This window comes from Scyliorhinus canicula, chromosome 5 (genome assembly GCF_902713615.1).
Source record: "Scyliorhinus canicula chromosome 5, sScyCan1.1, whole genome shotgun sequence".
Classification (NCBI taxonomy): domain Eukaryota; kingdom Metazoa; phylum Chordata; class Chondrichthyes; order Carcharhiniformes; family Scyliorhinidae; genus Scyliorhinus; species Scyliorhinus canicula.
The window spans coordinates 214,251,146-214,268,779 of NC_052150.1; the positions used below are offsets into that span (position 1 = coordinate 214,251,146).

At 44.4% G+C, this 17,634-nt stretch overlaps 1 protein-coding gene across 2 annotated transcripts in view; it reads left to right on the forward strand.

Annotated features, from left to right (window-relative positions):
* Positions 1 to 17,634, forward strand: part of obscnb (obscurin, cytoskeletal calmodulin and titin-interacting RhoGEF b) — an 896,193-nt gene that overhangs the window by 813,609 nt on the left and 64,950 nt on the right. For both annotated transcript variants that reach the window (XM_038798455.1, XM_038798456.1), the window contains 3 exons: positions 1,588 to 1,740; positions 4,860 to 4,905; positions 16,360 to 16,437. In XM_038798455.1, coding sequence (XP_038654383.1) covers positions 1,588 to 1,740; positions 4,860 to 4,905; positions 16,360 to 16,437 — 277 coding nt within the window. The remainder of the gene's footprint in view (positions 1 to 1,587; positions 1,741 to 4,859; positions 4,906 to 16,359; positions 16,438 to 17,634) is intronic.

Consider the following 17,634-nt stretch of genomic DNA (forward strand, 5'->3'; position numbering starts at 1 on the left):
ATCTTGTAGTTCCATTCCCATTTCAGAATCCACTTCTTGTTAAAGTTTTTCAGGCCATGTGCAGCCTCCGGAAATCAGCAGGTCGAGCGAGGTCTTCAGACAAGTCGCCAAAACCTTTGGTGGATCTTGTTGAGGATGAATGTGCAGTTTGGGAACTGTTCAATATTTCAAACCTTTTTAAAGTTAAGTGCTAAACTGTCTTTCTGCTGAGCTTCGTCCTCTTGCCTTGCCTTCAACTTTCTGCGTTTTTGATTGTCAGATTCAGTGTCTCTTCATATTGACTGTCTTGATTTCAACAAATATGAATTTTCAGAAATAACAGTCTTCTTTCCCCTTCTCGATCCTGGCCTCGGGATCGAGTCACCCCTGCAGCTGCTCCCCTCGAAGACCGAAGCTTGCAGATGTGCTAGTGCTGGGTCACTGTCTGCTCCTGGCTATCTGGTCTGGCCTCTGTTCTCACCCTCACTGGTTCATTTGCAGTCCAGCCCTCTCACCTTCATCCCTGGCTTCTGATTCTGGTTGAGTTGCACTGTTGCTCCCAGAAAATCACGATGCTGGCACATGCTTGGCCCTCGCTACTCCTGACTGCTCACACTCTCGCTTGGGTGGCTGGGCCTTGAGCCTCGATGACAGTGTATGCTCCTGGCTGGCTATTGCTGCTATCTATCTGGGCAGGCCTCTGCACTCATCCTCACTGGTTCGGTTACCATCTCTCAACTCTGGCCTCTGGTCAAGTCACCCCGCTGGCCGCTGCTTTCCGAAAACCACAACGGCAGCGCTTTTCAAACCTTTCGACTGCTCACCTCCTGCTCAGGTGGCTGGGCCCCAAACCTCAACAACCGCGTGTGCTCCTGGCTGACTGCCTGGTTGCCGCTGGCTATCTGGTCTGGCCTCAGCTCCACCCCCCCCAGTTCTCTCCAGCTTTGACAGAGTCACCCAGACTTGAAACGTTAGCTTCCTTCTCTCCCTGCTGTCAGACCTGCTGAGATTGTCCAGTGTTTTCTGTTTTTGTTTCAGATTCCAGCATCCGCAGTAATTTGCCTTTATAAATAATGTAGCGTTGGGATGTTCAAAACTGTGAGGGTTAATGTAAGATTGGAGAAACAGTACCACTTGCATTATGATGTAGAAAGTCACATGGGAGTAGTAGGGTAGAAGTCAGCATGAAGCTGGCACCCAGTTCGGACTGTGTCCTGAGTATATGTATATAGTCATGTGTTATTAATAAACTGTTATTGTGCATCCATAAAAGCCTGTAGATATTTTACAACACTTAACTCAAAAGGCTCTCAAGCATTTGCACCTGCAACAATTGTAAACCCCATGAGTAGTTGAGGTTGGAAAAGAAATCTAATATTAATGGTTAATATAGGAAATTATATAAATCTGGAAAAATTGTGTAATTCCACCAAGTTTCAAATTTGTAACCTTAGGCTGTTCAGCATTACAGATCTCTGAATGTTGTTTTGTGGTTTGTACAACTAGGAGTCAGATACTCCATGGGCTTGACAAAAACATTGTTAATGAATTGCATTTCAGGAGTTCATGACCATGCTGCCTAATTTGCCTATTTGTGGTTCATTAAAGTTTGACAGGTAGTTCTCCATTTGCGGGTGAAAATGACAGAGCTACACTGATGAATGTGAAAGAAGGATCTTTCTCGTGGGATGAGCGTGATCTGGATTGTATAAGCAAGGATGCTCAAAATTTCATCACGAGAATAATTAGAATAATTCCACAGTGAGTTTAAATTGGCATGTGTTCAATTAAAGCTACAAATCTGGCGATGATTATTGCTGCACCTGAAAGTATTAATTACTCTAGTTTTCCTAGTTAAATGTGATTTTTTTTTAAATGTGGATTTTGTAAATATTAATGAATAGAAAGTTCAGCTTCTTGCTTTAATTTTTTACATTTTAATTAGAAATGGGAAGAACACCAGTTCATATTTTCTCCAATTACTATGATTTTCTTAATCCATTTACCAGGTTGATTACTCTGCTAATCGTTAAGATCACTGTGATTGAGTACATTTTTGCAAGACTTGGCCTCATTGGCAGTCTCATATTCTTTGGGCACAAACCCAAAGGTCATAGGATCTTGCATATCCAATTCAGAGTGCATCCAATTTTGCAAACACCAATCCTGGTACCAATTGGTACCAATCCTGGTGTCATATTGCAATCATATATGTCCTCACTTTAAAATGTAAATCCTGTATGAGAATGTGAAGCTGGGAATTTAATGGCATGCTAACTATTACCAGGGCAGAAGCTTATCCCGTCCTTTTATTAGAGAAAGGAGCCACGGCAGGTAGATAGAGTTAAGTGGCAGATCGAATTGAATGATGGAATAGATTCAAGGGGCTCAATGATATACCCCTGTTTGTATGTTCCTAACAGGGTTAAGCTGAGTATCTGGGAGTTTTCCATAGAAATGTAGAAAAAATAGGGGCAGGAGAAGGCCACTTGGCCCTTCAAGCCTGCTCCGCATTCATTATGATCATGGCTGATCTTCCAACTCAATAGCCTAATCCCACTTTCCCTCATATCCACTGATCCCTTTCATCCTAAGTGCTATATCTAACTGCTTCTTGAAAACATACAATATTTTGGACTCTACTACTTCCTATGGTAACGAATTTCACTGGCTCACCACTCTCTGCGTGAAGAATGTTTGATTATCATAGAATTTACAGTGCAGAAGGAGGCCATTCAGCCCATCGAGTCTGCACCGGCTCCTGGAAAGAGCACCCTACCCAAGGTCAACACCTCCACCCTATCCCCCAAACCCAGTAACCTCACCCAACACTAAGGGCAATTTTGGACACGAAGGGCAATTTATCATGGCCAATCCACCTAATCTGCACAATTTTGGACTGTGGGAGGAAACCGGAGCACCCGGAGGAAACCCACGCACACACGGGGAGGATGTGCAGACTCCGCACAGACAGTGACCCAAGCCGGAATCGAACCTGGGACCCTGGAGCTGTGAAACAATTATGCTATCTACAATACTACCGTGCTGCCCCAAAGAATGTTCTCTTCATTTCTGTCCTAAATGGTCTACCCCGTATCCTCAGACTGTAATCCCTGTGTTCTGGACACACCCACCATTGGGAACATTCTTCCTGCATCTACCCTGTCCAGTACTGTGAGAATTTTATAGGTTTCTATGAGATCCCCCCCTCATTCTTCTGAACTCCAGCGAATGCAAGCCTAACCGATTCAATCTCTCCTCATACCTAAGTCCTGCCATCCCAGGACTCCCTCTATAGCTAGAACATGTTTCCTCAGATAAGGAGACCAAAACTGCACACAACATTCCAGGTATGTCCTTACCAAGGTCCTGTATAATTGCAGCAAGACATCCCTCCTCCTGTACTCGAATCCTCTCGCAATGAAGGCCAGCATGCAATTAGCCTTCTTTACTGCCCCTGCATATTTACCTTCAGTGACTGGTGTACAAGGACACCCAGGTCTTGTTGCACTGCTCAAGCAGGTTGCTGTAAGTGACAAGATGGGGAGGATTTAGTTGCTTCTTGCAAAAAGAGACGCTGAATTGGTCTATCACCCGTCTGAACTATCCAAAATTAGGGCCATAACTCCTGGAGAATTTTCAACTTCGAGCAGCATTCAGCTGGGGAGCCATGGGCAGCAAACAGATTGCAGCTTCGCTGCAGCTCGTCAGTTGTGGGAGAGCAGGGATTCAGCCGGTTCCTGCCCCGAGCCCTCCAGCATGTTCTTCTCGACCCACTCAACAAAAGAAACAGAAAAAGTGGCCTGGTACAAAATTCAACATGCCTACTTCCTGAGCTACAGAGGCCGATAAAGCCACAAACAGGGGCAGCACAACCCATTTTTGCCAGTGTTGTGAAATTAGTGCTGATATCTTTTCTCCTGAAAATAACTCCGAATATTTGACATTTGAGGGAAAAGTGCATCTATTGTAATAACATTGTTAAGTATTGAAACTGCTCTGGGGCAGCCAGTGAAAAAACAAATGTCACAAACTAAGAATCAATTGCTGTGTATTCAAATGGCAAATAACAAGAAAGACGTACCACAAGAACTCAGATGGCTTAAGTTTGTGAGCACAGCATGCTTTGATCCAACTATTAGGTCAGTTGGAATATAGTCCCAGTAATTAAAGGTGAGAAATATAAAATGTATGTTAAAAAACTGAGGTTTAATTTCCTTTCTAATTTGTTTTTGAAGCTTTAATTGGCCTCCACAGACAAGTTATCTTATCATCGAATTTATAATTTACAACTACAGATGATCAGTAAGAACCCTAGGTTTCAAATAGGTTCCATCCTTGGTGACCATGCTTCCAGGTGTCAGGCCCCTAAGTCCTGGAATTCTCACCATAAACCTCTCTACCACCCTCTCTCCTTCTTTAAGTCGCTCCTTAAAACCTACCTCTTTTGTTCAGCTTTTGGTCCTCAGTGGCTTGGTGTCACAATTCACTTCATAGCATCCCTGTGAAGCTCCTTGAAATGTTTTATTACCTGAAAGGCGTGATTTAACCGCAAGCTGCCTGCCAGCTGCAATGAAAAACCCAGCTGCTGGAACTCTGCCAGTCATTTTCCGTTGCAGACTTTGAGCAGTTTCTGATTTTATTTCAAAACAAATGGCGGGGACTTGATGGAAGTGGGGAGAGGAATTCCGGATTTCCCTATGTTGTGTGGCATATTATAATTAAAATATGTAACAATTCCATTGAACTTGAGGGAAATCATTAATTTACAAAACATATTTCATTTCCAGCAATGTGTGTTGCGCTTGCAGTTATTTATTGATGCATAGTTATTTCCATGTACTAACTTGTTTAAGAGCTGCTCCCTTTCCATCCCTCAGGGAAAGGCCAACAGCATCCGAAAGTTTGAAAGAACAGTGGTTTCAGGTAAGTCATAAAATGACCAAATCCCAACACTGCTTTTCTGCTTCGTGACAATACAGCTACACTCGAGGCTGATAGACAGATTTTTAATCAGTAAGGGGTTATATAGGAGTAAAAGCTAAATGTTATAGCAGCAGGGGCTGTTTAGCACAGGGCTAAATCGCTGGCTTTGAAAGCAGACCAAGGCAGGCCAGCAGCACGGTTCGATTCCCGTACCAGCCTCCCCGAACAGGCGCTGGAATGTGGCAACTCGGGGGTTTTCACAGTAACTTCATTTGAAGCCCACTTGTGACAGTAGGCGATTTTAATTTCATTTTCATTCATAAAGAATAACTATCAGTACATTTTGTGTGTTTTCTTTCCTGCGTTTTCTTATCTACTTTTCTTTACTTGTTGCTGAAGCATTGATGGAACAATTACTGAACCCAAAGGCAACCAATTCTGACAATAGCAGCATGTTATTTAGCATAAAGATTTTCAGAACATAGAAACGTTTCAATAAAGGCATTCAAAAATGATAAATGCTATGACTTTCTTAAAACAATGATAATTGGAGAAATTGTAAACAACTGTGTTGGCGCTGGACACTTATAGGAAATGGAATAAAAACTTTAAATTGTTGTTGCTTCGGTAGCAAAAACAACTTTATATTAAGTGCTTGAAAAAAATCAATATATTACAACATGGAAACAGGTCAATTGGCCTGTCATGCCAGTTTTATTCTCCGCATGATCCACCTAGCCAAATTCTACTTTCCTGTTTTGTCCCTAAATCCTTTAACATTTCTCTTTGTACGGTCAGCTGATTCTCCTTTTAAAAATGGTTATTGGTTCTTAACAGCCTCAACAGTGATTTATATTCAAAGTATCCTCTCTGTAAAGAAGTGTTTCTAACTTAGGATTCTCAGGGGGTTTGACACTTCTGTGACATGAATGTTACTTGCCGCTTCCATCAGCCCAAGCCTGAATGTTGGCCAAACGGATTCGATTGGATTTGGATTTTGTTTCTTGTCATGTGTACCGAGGTACAGTGAAAAGTATTTTTCTGCGAGCAGCTCAACAGATCATTAAGCACATGAAATGAAAAGGAAATAAAAGAAAATACATAACAGGGCAACACAAAGCACACAATGTAACTACGTAACACCGGCATCGGGTGAAGCATACAGAGGTGTAGTGTTAATGAGGTCAGTCCATAAGAGGGTTGTTTAGGAGTGGTAACAGCGCAGAAGAAGCTGTTTTTGAGTCTGAATGGACAGGGACTGCTTCAGTATCTCAAATGTCGCGAATGGTGCTGAACATTATGCAATAAGTCTAGGTCTGAGGCGTTCAAGTCAGAGGATCCTGACCTATACAAGAAAGCCAGATATGATCTAAAAAAATCCATCAAAGATGCCAAAAGACAAGCTCGAGTCTCAGTCTAGCCACACGGACCCCCGCCGTCTATGGCAATGGTCTGCGAGACATCACGGCTACAAGATGAAGGCATGTAAAATCGCCGGCTCCAATGCACCCTTCCCTGATGAGCTCAACACATTCTATACACGCTTTGAGCAAGAGGTCAGCTAGAGCGAGCCTTCTACCCCAGAAGCCTTGGATTAACTTGTATCTGAGATCACCACTGCAGACGTCAGAGCAGCCTTCTCGAAGGTCAACCCTCGGAAAGCCACTGGCCCGGATGGGGTATCCGGACGAGCATTCAGGTCTTGCGCGGATCAGCTGGCGGGGGTATTCGCAGACATCTTCAACCTCTCTTCACAACAATCTGAGGTCCCTATCTGCTTCAAGAAGACGACCATCATCCTTGTACCAAAAAAAAACCAAGTAGTGTGCCTTAATGACTATCGTCCAGTGGCTCTGACATCCATCATCATGAAGTGCTTTGAAAGGTTAGTCATGGCACGAATAACTCTAGCCTCCCGGATTGCCTTGATCCACTACAGTTTGCCTACCTCTGCAACAGGTCCACAGCAGACACCATCTCCATGGCCCTGCACTCTACCCTGGAACACCTAGATAACAAAGACACCTATGTCAGACTCCTATTTATCGACGACAGCTCAGCCTTCAACACCATTATTCATATGAAAATCATCTTCAAACTCCGTGGCCTTGGCCTCAGCCCCTCCCTCTGCGATTGGTCCTGAACTTTCTAACCCACAGACCACAATCAATAAGGATAGGCAACAACACCTCCTCCACGATCATCCTCAACACTGATGCCCCACAAGGCTGTGTCCTCAGCCCCCTACTATACTCCTTATACACCTATGACTGTGTGGCCAAATTCCCCTCCAACTCGATTTTCAAATTTGCTGATGACACCACCGTAGTGGGTTGGATTTCAAACAATGATGAGACAGAGTACAGGAATGAGGTGTGTTGTTCCTCGTGTCTTAATAAAGCTCGTAGTCTCAAGTGTGGAGAAGATGCTTTATTGTGGGTTCGTTCAGTTTCCAGAGCTCGACCTAGAACTACCTTCCAGTGCTAACTACCAGCTTTGCTTGCCGTGTGTCCTGCTTACCAGCCCCCCTGCTGTGAAGAGTGTGTCCTCACTTCCTGTCCTGATGTATTTGTATGGCTCTCCCGTGCTCCCTCTAGTGGTCGCTCAGTTGTGTTGCATCTGGTTAACTTGTGATCACCACATCCCCCTTTTTCTCTTAACATATTTTCTGAACATCGTTAAAGAAAATTGTATATCCTGTCCCAGTGTATTTATAGCTCTCCCGCTCGTGTTTGCTCTGTTGTTTTTGTATCTGGTCAATCTACGATCACCACATCCCCCTCTTTCTCATTACATAGTTTCTGTACATCATTAAGGAAAATTATACAAAACAGTAACTTATGATATGCGTATCTATACAAGTGATGATGCTATTGCCTTGGTTAACAAAGCCAATGTATTTATATGTCCAAACTTAATAAACACATTTATGAGTCCAAACTTGATGAATGTGTTCAGAGCTTTTTTTTTTTTCTTTTTGTTGTTGATGACGTGGTGATATTGATATTGCAAGTCCGCTGTGAATGTTGTTGGTGTTCCTTGTTATCTTAAGTACCCAATGCGTCATCCCGAGGTGTTTGCATGGTCACATCACTGATGTTGACTGGCATGGACTTTTTTTTTTTTTGTGCTTGTGGTGTTGATTTATTGTCTCATCCGCCTTGGATGCTGGTGTGCTTGCTTGTTCTGGAGCAGACGTGAGTTTGTGCGATTCGTTGTCATCCCATGACATGTTTGTAGTCTTGTTATCGTTTTGCAGTGTGCTGTGGCATCGTCCATCATGTGCCAAGTAGTGCCATTGTGTACAAGTCGTTGTTTCATTGCTGTTGTTTCTGTCGTTCCTGTTTTTGTTGTTTCCGTTGCCGTACTTGTCGCTGTTTTTGTCGTTTCCGTCTTTGTTGTTGTCGCTATCTTTGCTCCTGACTTTGTTGTGTTTGTTGCCATTCTTGTTGTTTCTGCCTCTGTCGTTGTCGCTATCTTTGTGCCTGACGTTGTTGTTTGTCTTGTTGCGCTTCATGTTGCTTTTATTCTTGCTGTTGTCGTTCTCGTTTCTGCTGTGCTTCTTGCTATTGTTGTTTGTCTTGTCGCGCTTCATGTTGCTTTTCTTCTTGCTGTTGTCGTTCTCGTTTCTGCTGTGCTTCTTGCTATTGTTGTTGGTCTTGTCGCGCTTCATGTTGTTTTTGTTCTTGCTGTGTTTCTTTTGACTTTTGTTTTTCTTGTTATACTCTATGAGTGTCCCGAGTGGATAATTTGAGTCATTGAGCATTCCGTCTCGCGAGTGGTGCGAATGATCTGATGTTGCATCGGTGCAGGTGACATCAATCAGTTGTGGAGAATTGGATTCCGCATCTTTGCTTTCTTGGTGCTCGTCTTCCGGAGTCAAAGTCTTCTTGATTACATTTGACGCGGTGTCTGTGGACTCTCGGCGCTCCTCTTCTGGAGTCCAAATCTGCATGATTTCAGTTGACGTGGTTTCTCTAGACTCTTGGTGCTCCGCTTCTGGAGTTAAAATCTTCATGATTTCTGTTGATGTTATCTCACTGGACTCCAGGTGCTCCTCTTCTGGAGTCAAAATCTGCATGGTTTCTTTTTGTTTGATGTCTCTGGACTCCAGGTGCTCCTCTTCTGGAGTCAGAATCTGCATGGTTTCTTTCGGCATTGTCTCTGTGGACTCCAGGTGCTCCTCTTCTGGAGTCAAAATCTGCATGTTTTCTTTTGGCGTTGTCTCTCTGGGCTCCAGGTGCTCCTCTTCTGGAGTCAAAATCTGCATGTTTTCTTTCGGCATCGTCTCTCTGGACTGTTGGGTGGCCCGACTCTGTGCTTCTGTACAGACAAGCTGAGAACTGTCAGTCTCACTGTGATCCTGTACGTCGAGTGCGAGCACCTTGTCACTGTTTTCGCTCTGTGCTTCGGTACAGACAAGCTGAGAACTGTCAGTCTCACTGTGATCCTGTACGTCGAGTGCGAGCACCTTGTCACTGTTTTCGCTCTGTGCTTCGGTACAGACAAGCTGAGAACTGTCAGTCTCACTGTGATCCTGTACGTTGAGTGTGATCACCTTGTCACTGTCTTCGCATGCAGTGGGCAGAGGTGCATTGTCTTCTTCTTGTTCCTGTGAGCGTGTTGGACTTTCATAGTCCGCTCTTTCTTCTTGTTCCTGTGAGCGTGTTGGACTTTCATAGTCTGCTCTTGCTTCTTGTTCCTGTGAGCGTGTTGGACTTTCATAGTCCGCTCTTTCTTCTTGTTCCTGTGAGCTTGGTAGACTTTCATAGTCTGCTTGCGGTTGCTCAGGTACAGCGGGTTTTCCTTCATGGTCTTGTTCATGCTTGGTGTCCGCCCGGGAGTGTTTGCTTGCATCCCTGTTGGCGTCTTTCATCACTCGCACTGTGGAGCCTGTCATCGCTCGCTCCGTGGAGTCTTCCTGTGCTCTCTGTGTGGCGTCGTCTTCGTCTTGGGTATTGCTGTCATCCAATGTATCGACGAGCTGCCATGGCACCATGGTGTTGGATTCATCCACCATGAGTAGAGTCGTGTTGAGCTTTGCAACGGTGTCGCTGATGCTGTGATCAGCATGTCCAAATAACTCCTCCATGTCTGAGTAGTATTCTTTGAAACCCATTTCATCTTCGTTGGCTTCTTCTACCACGAGTTGATTCGTGTTGAACTTTGCGACCGTGTCGCTGATGCTGTGATAAGCATATCCGACTGACTCAGCTGTGTCTGAGTAGTATTCTCCGAAAACCAAATCATCCTGGTTGGATTCTTCTACCATGAGTTGATTCGTGTTGAACTTTGCGACCGTGTCGCTGATGCTGTGATAAGCATATCCGACTGACTCAGCCATGTCTGAGTAGTATTCGTTGAAAACCAAATCATCTTGGTTGGATTCATCTACCACGAGTTGGTTCGTGTTGTGCTTTGCGACCGTGTCGCTGATGCTGTGATAAGCATATCCGACTGACCCAGTCAGGTCTGAGAGGTAATCGTCGAAAAACAAATCATCTTTTGTTGTTTCGGAATTCTTTTTGTTCGCTTCACTGTGTGTGGTGAAGGCAGCTTTTTCCAAGGTTTTGTGCAAGTTGTTTTTCACTGTTGGTTTAAGTTCAGGCGTTTTTCTGTGTTCTGAGGCAAGAAAATTTGGTTTTACCACTTTAAGTGTCTTGTTTTCAATTTTCGGGCATTTCCCTTTTAAGTGGGCGTGGTCAGGATTCTCAGACGTCATGACGTCACGCGTAGGAACGACTTGCACATGCGCAAATCGGCTTTCTTTCCTTGTGCGGTTCGGTGTCCATTGCGCATGCGCGGCTTGCGCATGCGCATGACGGTCCGCGACGAAGACTTTTTTCGACTGCGCATGCGCGGCTTGCGCATGCGCATAACGATCCGCGACGCGTTCTTTTGTAAACTGCGCATGCGCGACTTCCGGTTCCGGCGCATGCGCGACTTCCGGTTCCGGCGCATGCGCAACTTCCGGTTCCGGCGCATGCGCGACTTCCGGTTCCGGCGCATGCGCAGACGTGATTTGTAGTTCTTTGCTTACCAGAGACTGCAAAATGTGCTCCGACGCCATTTTATCGCGGATTTCAGCGTTTTTTCTTTCTAAAAGTTGTAAGTTACCTTTTCTTTCCGATCTGGACTGGATTTCAGCGTTTTGGCTTTGTGAAAAAGTCATGTTATTTCTTCTTTTTGATCTGTACTGTGCATTCGCGATTTCCTGATCTTTTTGTGATTTTTTAAGTCTTGCATCACTCAGTCTCTGTGCAGGTTGGACTGTGAGCATGCCTTGCTGTTCAAATTTCTCACAGTACTCTTCAAATTTGTTTAGTAACGTTTGTAAGCTGTTCCTGTCTTCACCTTTTGAGTGTTTAAATCCATTAAACACTTTCTTATTGACAGGCCCTTCGATGAGAATTGCTATTTTAATTTTGTCTGAGGCGTCTGCTACATCATTAGCTATGAGATAAAAATCGAACATTTGTTTGAACCTTTTCCAGACATTTATTACATTACCAGTCGTGTCCAGCTGAGGTGGGTATCCATGCCACATCCTCGAATTAGCGATGTCTTCCCCAGTCAAATGTCCAGTAGGAGATTTCCATGCCATTTTGTGCTTTCTGTATCTGCAGCTGAGTTGTCCTGTCGTAAGCGTCTGAAATCACTCCTAGGTACCATGTGTTGTTCCTCGTGTCTTAATAAAGCTCGTAGTCTCAAGTGTGGAGAAGATGCTTTATTGTGGGTTCGTTCAGTTTCCAGAGCTCGACCTAGAACTACCTTCCAGTGCTAACTACCAGCTTTGCTTGCCGTGTGTCCTGCTTACCAGCCCCCCTGCTGTGAAGAGTGTGTCCTCACTTCCTGTCCTGATGTATTTGTATGGCTCTCCCGTGCTCCCTCTAGTGGTCGCTCAGTTGTGTTGCATCTGGTTAACTTGTGATCACCACATGAGGTAGAGAATCTGGTGAACTGGTGCAACGTCAATAATCTCTCCCTCAATGTCAACAAAACGAAGGAGATTGTCATCGACATCAGGAAGCGTAGTGGAGAACATGCCCCTGTCTACATCAATGGGAACGAAGTAGAAAGGGTCGAGAGCTTCAAGTTCTTTGGTGTACAGATAAACAACAACCTGTCCTGGTCCCCCCATGCCGACAGTATAGTTAAGAAAGCCCACCAACGACTCTACTTTCTCAGAAGACTAAGGAAATTTGGCATGTCAGCTACGACCCTCACCAACTTCTACAGATGCACCATAGAAAGCATTATTTCTGGTTCTATCACAGCTTGGTGTGGAGCCTGCTCTGCCCAAGACCGCAGGAAACTACAAAAGGTCATGAATGTAGCTCAATCCATCACGCCAACCGGCCTCCCATCCATTGACTCTATCTATAATTCCCGCTGCCTCAGAAAGGCAGCCAGCATAATTCAGGACCCCACGCACCCCGGACATAGAACAGTACAGCACAGAACAGGCCCTTCGGCCCTCGATGTTGTGCCGAGCAATGATCACCCTACTCAAACCCACGTACCCACCAACCCCCCACCCCCCTTACTTTTTAGGACACTACGGGCAATTTAGCATGGCCAATCCACCTAACCCGCACATCTTTGGACTGTGAGAGGAAACCGGAGCACCCGGAGGAAACCCACGCCACGGGGAGGACGTGCAGACTCCGCACAGACAGTGACCCAGCCGGGAACCGAACTGGGGACCCTGGAGCTGTGAAGCATTTATGCTAACCACCATGCTACCGTGCTGCCCCACGGGCACCTTCTTCCATCAGGAAAAAGATACCAAAGTTTGAGGTCACGTACCAACGATTCAAGAACAGCTTCTTCCCTACTGCCATCAGACTTTTGAATGGACCTTCATCGTATTAAGTTGAACTTTTCTCTACACCTTGCTATAACTGTAACATTATATTCTGCAGTCTCTCCTTCCTTCCTTATGTACGGTATGCATTGTTTGTACAGCATGCAAGAAACAATACTTTTCACTGTATACTAATACATGTAACAATAATAAATCAAAAAATAAATAAAATCAATAATCGAACATCCCTACTTCTGACCTTACGGTGGAGTAAAGAGCATTGATGCATTGACAAAGTAACTGAAGGTGGCTGGGCCTCAGATATTAAGGAACTCCTGCAATAATGTCCTGGGTCTGAAATGATTGATTACCAACAACCACAGCTATCTTCCTCTGTGTGAGATATGAACTCAACCAGTGCTGAGTTGTTCCCTAATTCCAGTTGACTCCAGTTTTGCGAGGGCTCCATGATGCCACTCTTGGTCAAAGGACAATCGCGATCACCTCAACTCTTGAGTTCACCTCGTCTGTCTCTAATTTAATGAAGTCAGGAACTGAGTGGCCCTGGCAGAACGCAATTCAGTGAGGACGTTGTTTCTGAGTAACTGCCACTTGATAGCACTGAAATTAATGACCCCTTCTGTCACTTTGCTGAAGATCGAGAAGAGACCCCTGGAGCAGTATTTGCCAGGGTTTGATTTATCCTGTTTTTTTGGACTTAATCAATTTTTCACATTGCCTGGAAGATGTCAGTATTTGAACTTGGTTAACGGCACAGGAATATTTGGAGCACATGTCTTCAGTACTATTGCTGGAATGTTGTCTGGGCCTTTGCAGTATCCAGTGTCTTCAGCTATTTCTTGATATCACGTGGAGTGAATCGAATTTGCTGGAAACTGGCATTTGTTTTTTGTTTTTTTTAAAATAATTTTTATTAAGATTTTCAAAAACACATAAAATAACAACAAGAAAAACCGTATTAACAGCAACAAAAAGAAAAATAACAATAACCCCCAAAACCAAACCCCCCCCCCCCCCCCCCCCCCCCCCCAGTAACTACAAAAGACGAAATAGATAAGCACCCGGCATATTCAACAAACACATATACACATTTCTCCCTTCCCCCGCAAATAAACTGGCATTTGTGATGATGGGACCTCAGGAGGAGACCAAGATGGATTACCACTTGGCACTTCTATCTGAAGGTTGTTTAGTTGTTAAATTGTTAATTGTTTAATTGTCCACCGCCATTCATGACTGGGTATAGCAGGACTACAGTACGTAGATCTGTGAACTCGCGCCAGCCCTGGTGTGCCGGCTTTCAGGTGCCGGAGCTGCGGACACCACTCTGGCGTCCTACTAGCCCCCTAGGAAGGGGTGAATAGCTGAAACTTGAGGCCCGTTGATGACGGAGTGGCTCGCGCCACTTTTCAAGCCGGCATCAGAACCTGGCCGCGGGATTGGAGAATCTTGGCCCCGATCCATTGGTTGTGGGATTTCTTAGCTCTGTCTATCACTTGTTGCTTCCACTGTTTGGCTGCAAGCAGTCCTGTGTTGTAGCTTCACCTGGTTAACAGCTTATTTTTAGGTTTGAATGGTGCTGCTCCTGGCATGTCCCAGGTTTGATGGTCATCATAAAATCATAGAATTTACAGTGCAGAAGGAGGCCATTCAGCCTAGCAAGTCTATACCAGCCCTTGAAAGAGCACCCTACTTAAATCCACACCTTCACCCTATTCCCATAACCCTACTAACCTTTGGGACACCAAGGGGTAATTTAGCATGGCCAATCCACCTAGCCTACACATTTTTGGACAGTGGGAGGAAACCGGAGCACCCGGAGGAAACCCACGCAGACACTGGGAGAAAGTGCAAACTTCACACAGACAGTCATTCGAGGCCGGAATTGAACCTGTGTCCCTGGTGCTGTGAGGCAGCAGTGCTAACCACTGTGCTTCCGTGCCGCCATCATGGTAGAGAGGGGAAATGCCAGGCCATGGGATTACAGATTGTGGTTGAGTCCAATTCTGTCGCTTACTCGTAGGTGCCTAGTCTTGAGTTGTTAGATTTGTTCGAAGTCTGTCCATTTAGTATGGTGGTAGTTCCACACAACACGGTGGAAATATCCTCAATGCGAAGATTGGGCTTTGTCTCCACAAGGTCTATGCTGTGGTCACTCCAACCATTTAATACCTGAACAGATGCATCTGCCACTGTTAGATTGGTGAGGAAAAGGGCAGGTATGTTTTTCCCTCTGTTGGTTCTCTCACCACCTTCCACGGACCCAGTCTATCATCTCTGTCCTTTAAGACTCAGGCAGCTTGGTTGGTTGTGATGCTACCAAGCCACTCCTGGTGATAGACTTTGAAGTCCCCCACACAGAGTAGTTTTGTGCCCTTGCCTTCCTCCAATTGGTGTTCAAGTGGTACTGATTCATTAGCTGAGGCAGGGCAGTAGGTGGTAATCATCAGGAGGTTTTGTTGCCCATATTTGATGATATGAGTCTTGGCCGTAATATGCTGTATAAAGCATTTTTGTTAAGTAACTTGTTACTGTGAGACTGTGCACTAAATTGAATTTTCAGAATTATGGCAGAGATTTGTGTCAATGTGTAATGTGATACCCTCGGTTCACAACATTGTTAACCGGATCTGGAGAATAATAATAATCGCTTATTTTCACAAGTAGGCTTCAATGAAGTTACTGCAAAAAGCCCCTAGTCGCCACATTCCGTTGCCTGTTCGGAGAGGCCGGTACGGGAATTGAACCAGGGCTGCTGGTCTTGTTCTGCATTTCAAGCCAGCTGTTTAGCCCATTGTGCTAAACCAGCCCCAACCAGAATCAGAATAATAATAAGAAAATAACTTTTCAAATCCAGCAAAAAGCTGTAAACCTGAGTGGTAAAAACAATCCCGAAGGCGTTGAAAAAAGGGATGTCCAAATTTCTTGAAAGGGTGAGCTACATAACTCAAAAGCAGTAAGTGACCTGAATATGATTATTCAGAAATTTTAGCTCTCATGTTAAGAAAATCGTCACAGCCTCATGTAAAATTATTGTAAACATAGCGGCAAATTGCAAAACCACCCATAACTAAAAGAAAATACTCAACAAATACAAAAGAAATACAACAGATACAAGAATACAAGATGTCAAAAACGCCCACAGGCCATATAATAAAAATAAATTCAAATGCACTGCTTCTTTGCTCAATCTCAGTCTTTTGCCCGTTCTGGGATTTTGGACAGTTTTCCCCAATTCCCATTCTCCATTTTGCTGGCCCAGGATAGTTGAAGGCTGACAGTGAGTTAAAGCAAAAATTAATTTAATGCGCAAACAGGCAAAGTGAAAAAATTGACCGGGATTAAGCCAGCAAAGAAAGGAGCAAAATTTTGTCTAAAAAAGTGCTGAAAAAATGAATAAGGAAGGCATTGAAGTAAACATTATGCAAACAATCTCAGGAGTTTCCATTGATATTGGGAGAAGGGAATTAACGTATTTGATTTATGAAAAAGGGACCGGCTCGCTCGGCCAAATATCCATTTCCAGTTCTTACAATTCTCACAATATCAAGAAACTATACATGCAATAGACATACATGCTGTACAGTTAGGAATCAGAAACTTAAGTAGCTTGTCTTCTCTTCCAGGAAAAAGTGAAACTCCAGGAATCTTGCATGATTAACACAAGGAAATTGAAATTCTTTATATCACGAAGCAAGTGGCAGGTAAGAAGACAACTGTTGTGTTACAGTGAACATTTGTAAGAACCATTAGCATTAGCTTCCTCTAACAGACATGTTAACAGCCCTGAATAAATTAAGGGTGGGCATAACTTTAGCTATCTTGCTTCCTTTTTTTACATTCATTTTAGGGCTGTCATTAGCAGTTTTGGTTTCCTAGTTTGGGGAAGGACATTCTTGCTATTGAGGGTGTTCAGCGAAGGTTCACCAGACTAGTTCCCAGGGTGGCAGGAGTGACCTATGAAGACAGACTGGATTGACTGGGCTTGTACTCCCTGGAGTTTAGCAGAATGAGAGGGGAGCTCATAGAAACATATAAAATCCTGATGGGACCTGACAGGCCAGATGTGGGAAGAATGTTCCCGATGTTGGAGTTGTCCAGAACTAGGGGGTCACAGTTTAAGAATAAAGGGTAAGCCATTCTGGACTGAGATGAGGAAGAACTTCCTCTCTCAGAGAGCTATGAACTTGTGGAATACTCTACCACAGAAAACTGTTGGGACCAGTTTGTTGGATATATTGAAGAGGGAGCTAGACTTGGCACTTGAGGCTAAAGGGATCAAGGAGTATGGAGAGAAAGCAGGAGTGGGATACTGAATTTGAATGATCAGCCATGATCATGTTGAATGGTGGCGCAGGCTCCAAGGGCCGAAAGGCCTACTCCTGCACCTATTTTCGATCTTTCTAAAACCACACAGCATGGTAAGACCCAGGTGGGTAGCAGGAGGGTTTATCTTGAGCCTGGATGGCTGTTTTCCTAATCATGAAGTAATACAATTTACAGCAAAATAGAAGGCTAATTAGTCCACAGGAACTGTGCTGGTTCTAAGTCTGAGTGAGGTTAATTATAATCTCTATCTCAATAACTGCGTGCGGTAAAACATTCCATGTTCTAATTAATCAGGCGTAAAAAATATATTCTCTCACATTCCCTTTTGTTCCATTAAAATGGGACAATTCCTCGCTCCGCCAACCTGATCCAGGAAACAAACCCAGAAAGTCAGATATTCTGGCAGCAGAGGCAGCCTGCCATTGGCCAGCGGCAGGACCTTCCGCTCCCGGCAATGCCCACGAGGTTTTGCATAGCACACACCCTCTCCGTTTGCATGAAAATTCAGGCCCTATTATTTGAACCGTAGTGGACACAGATTGGGTACAGGCCATCCCACTGCTAAACTGAAT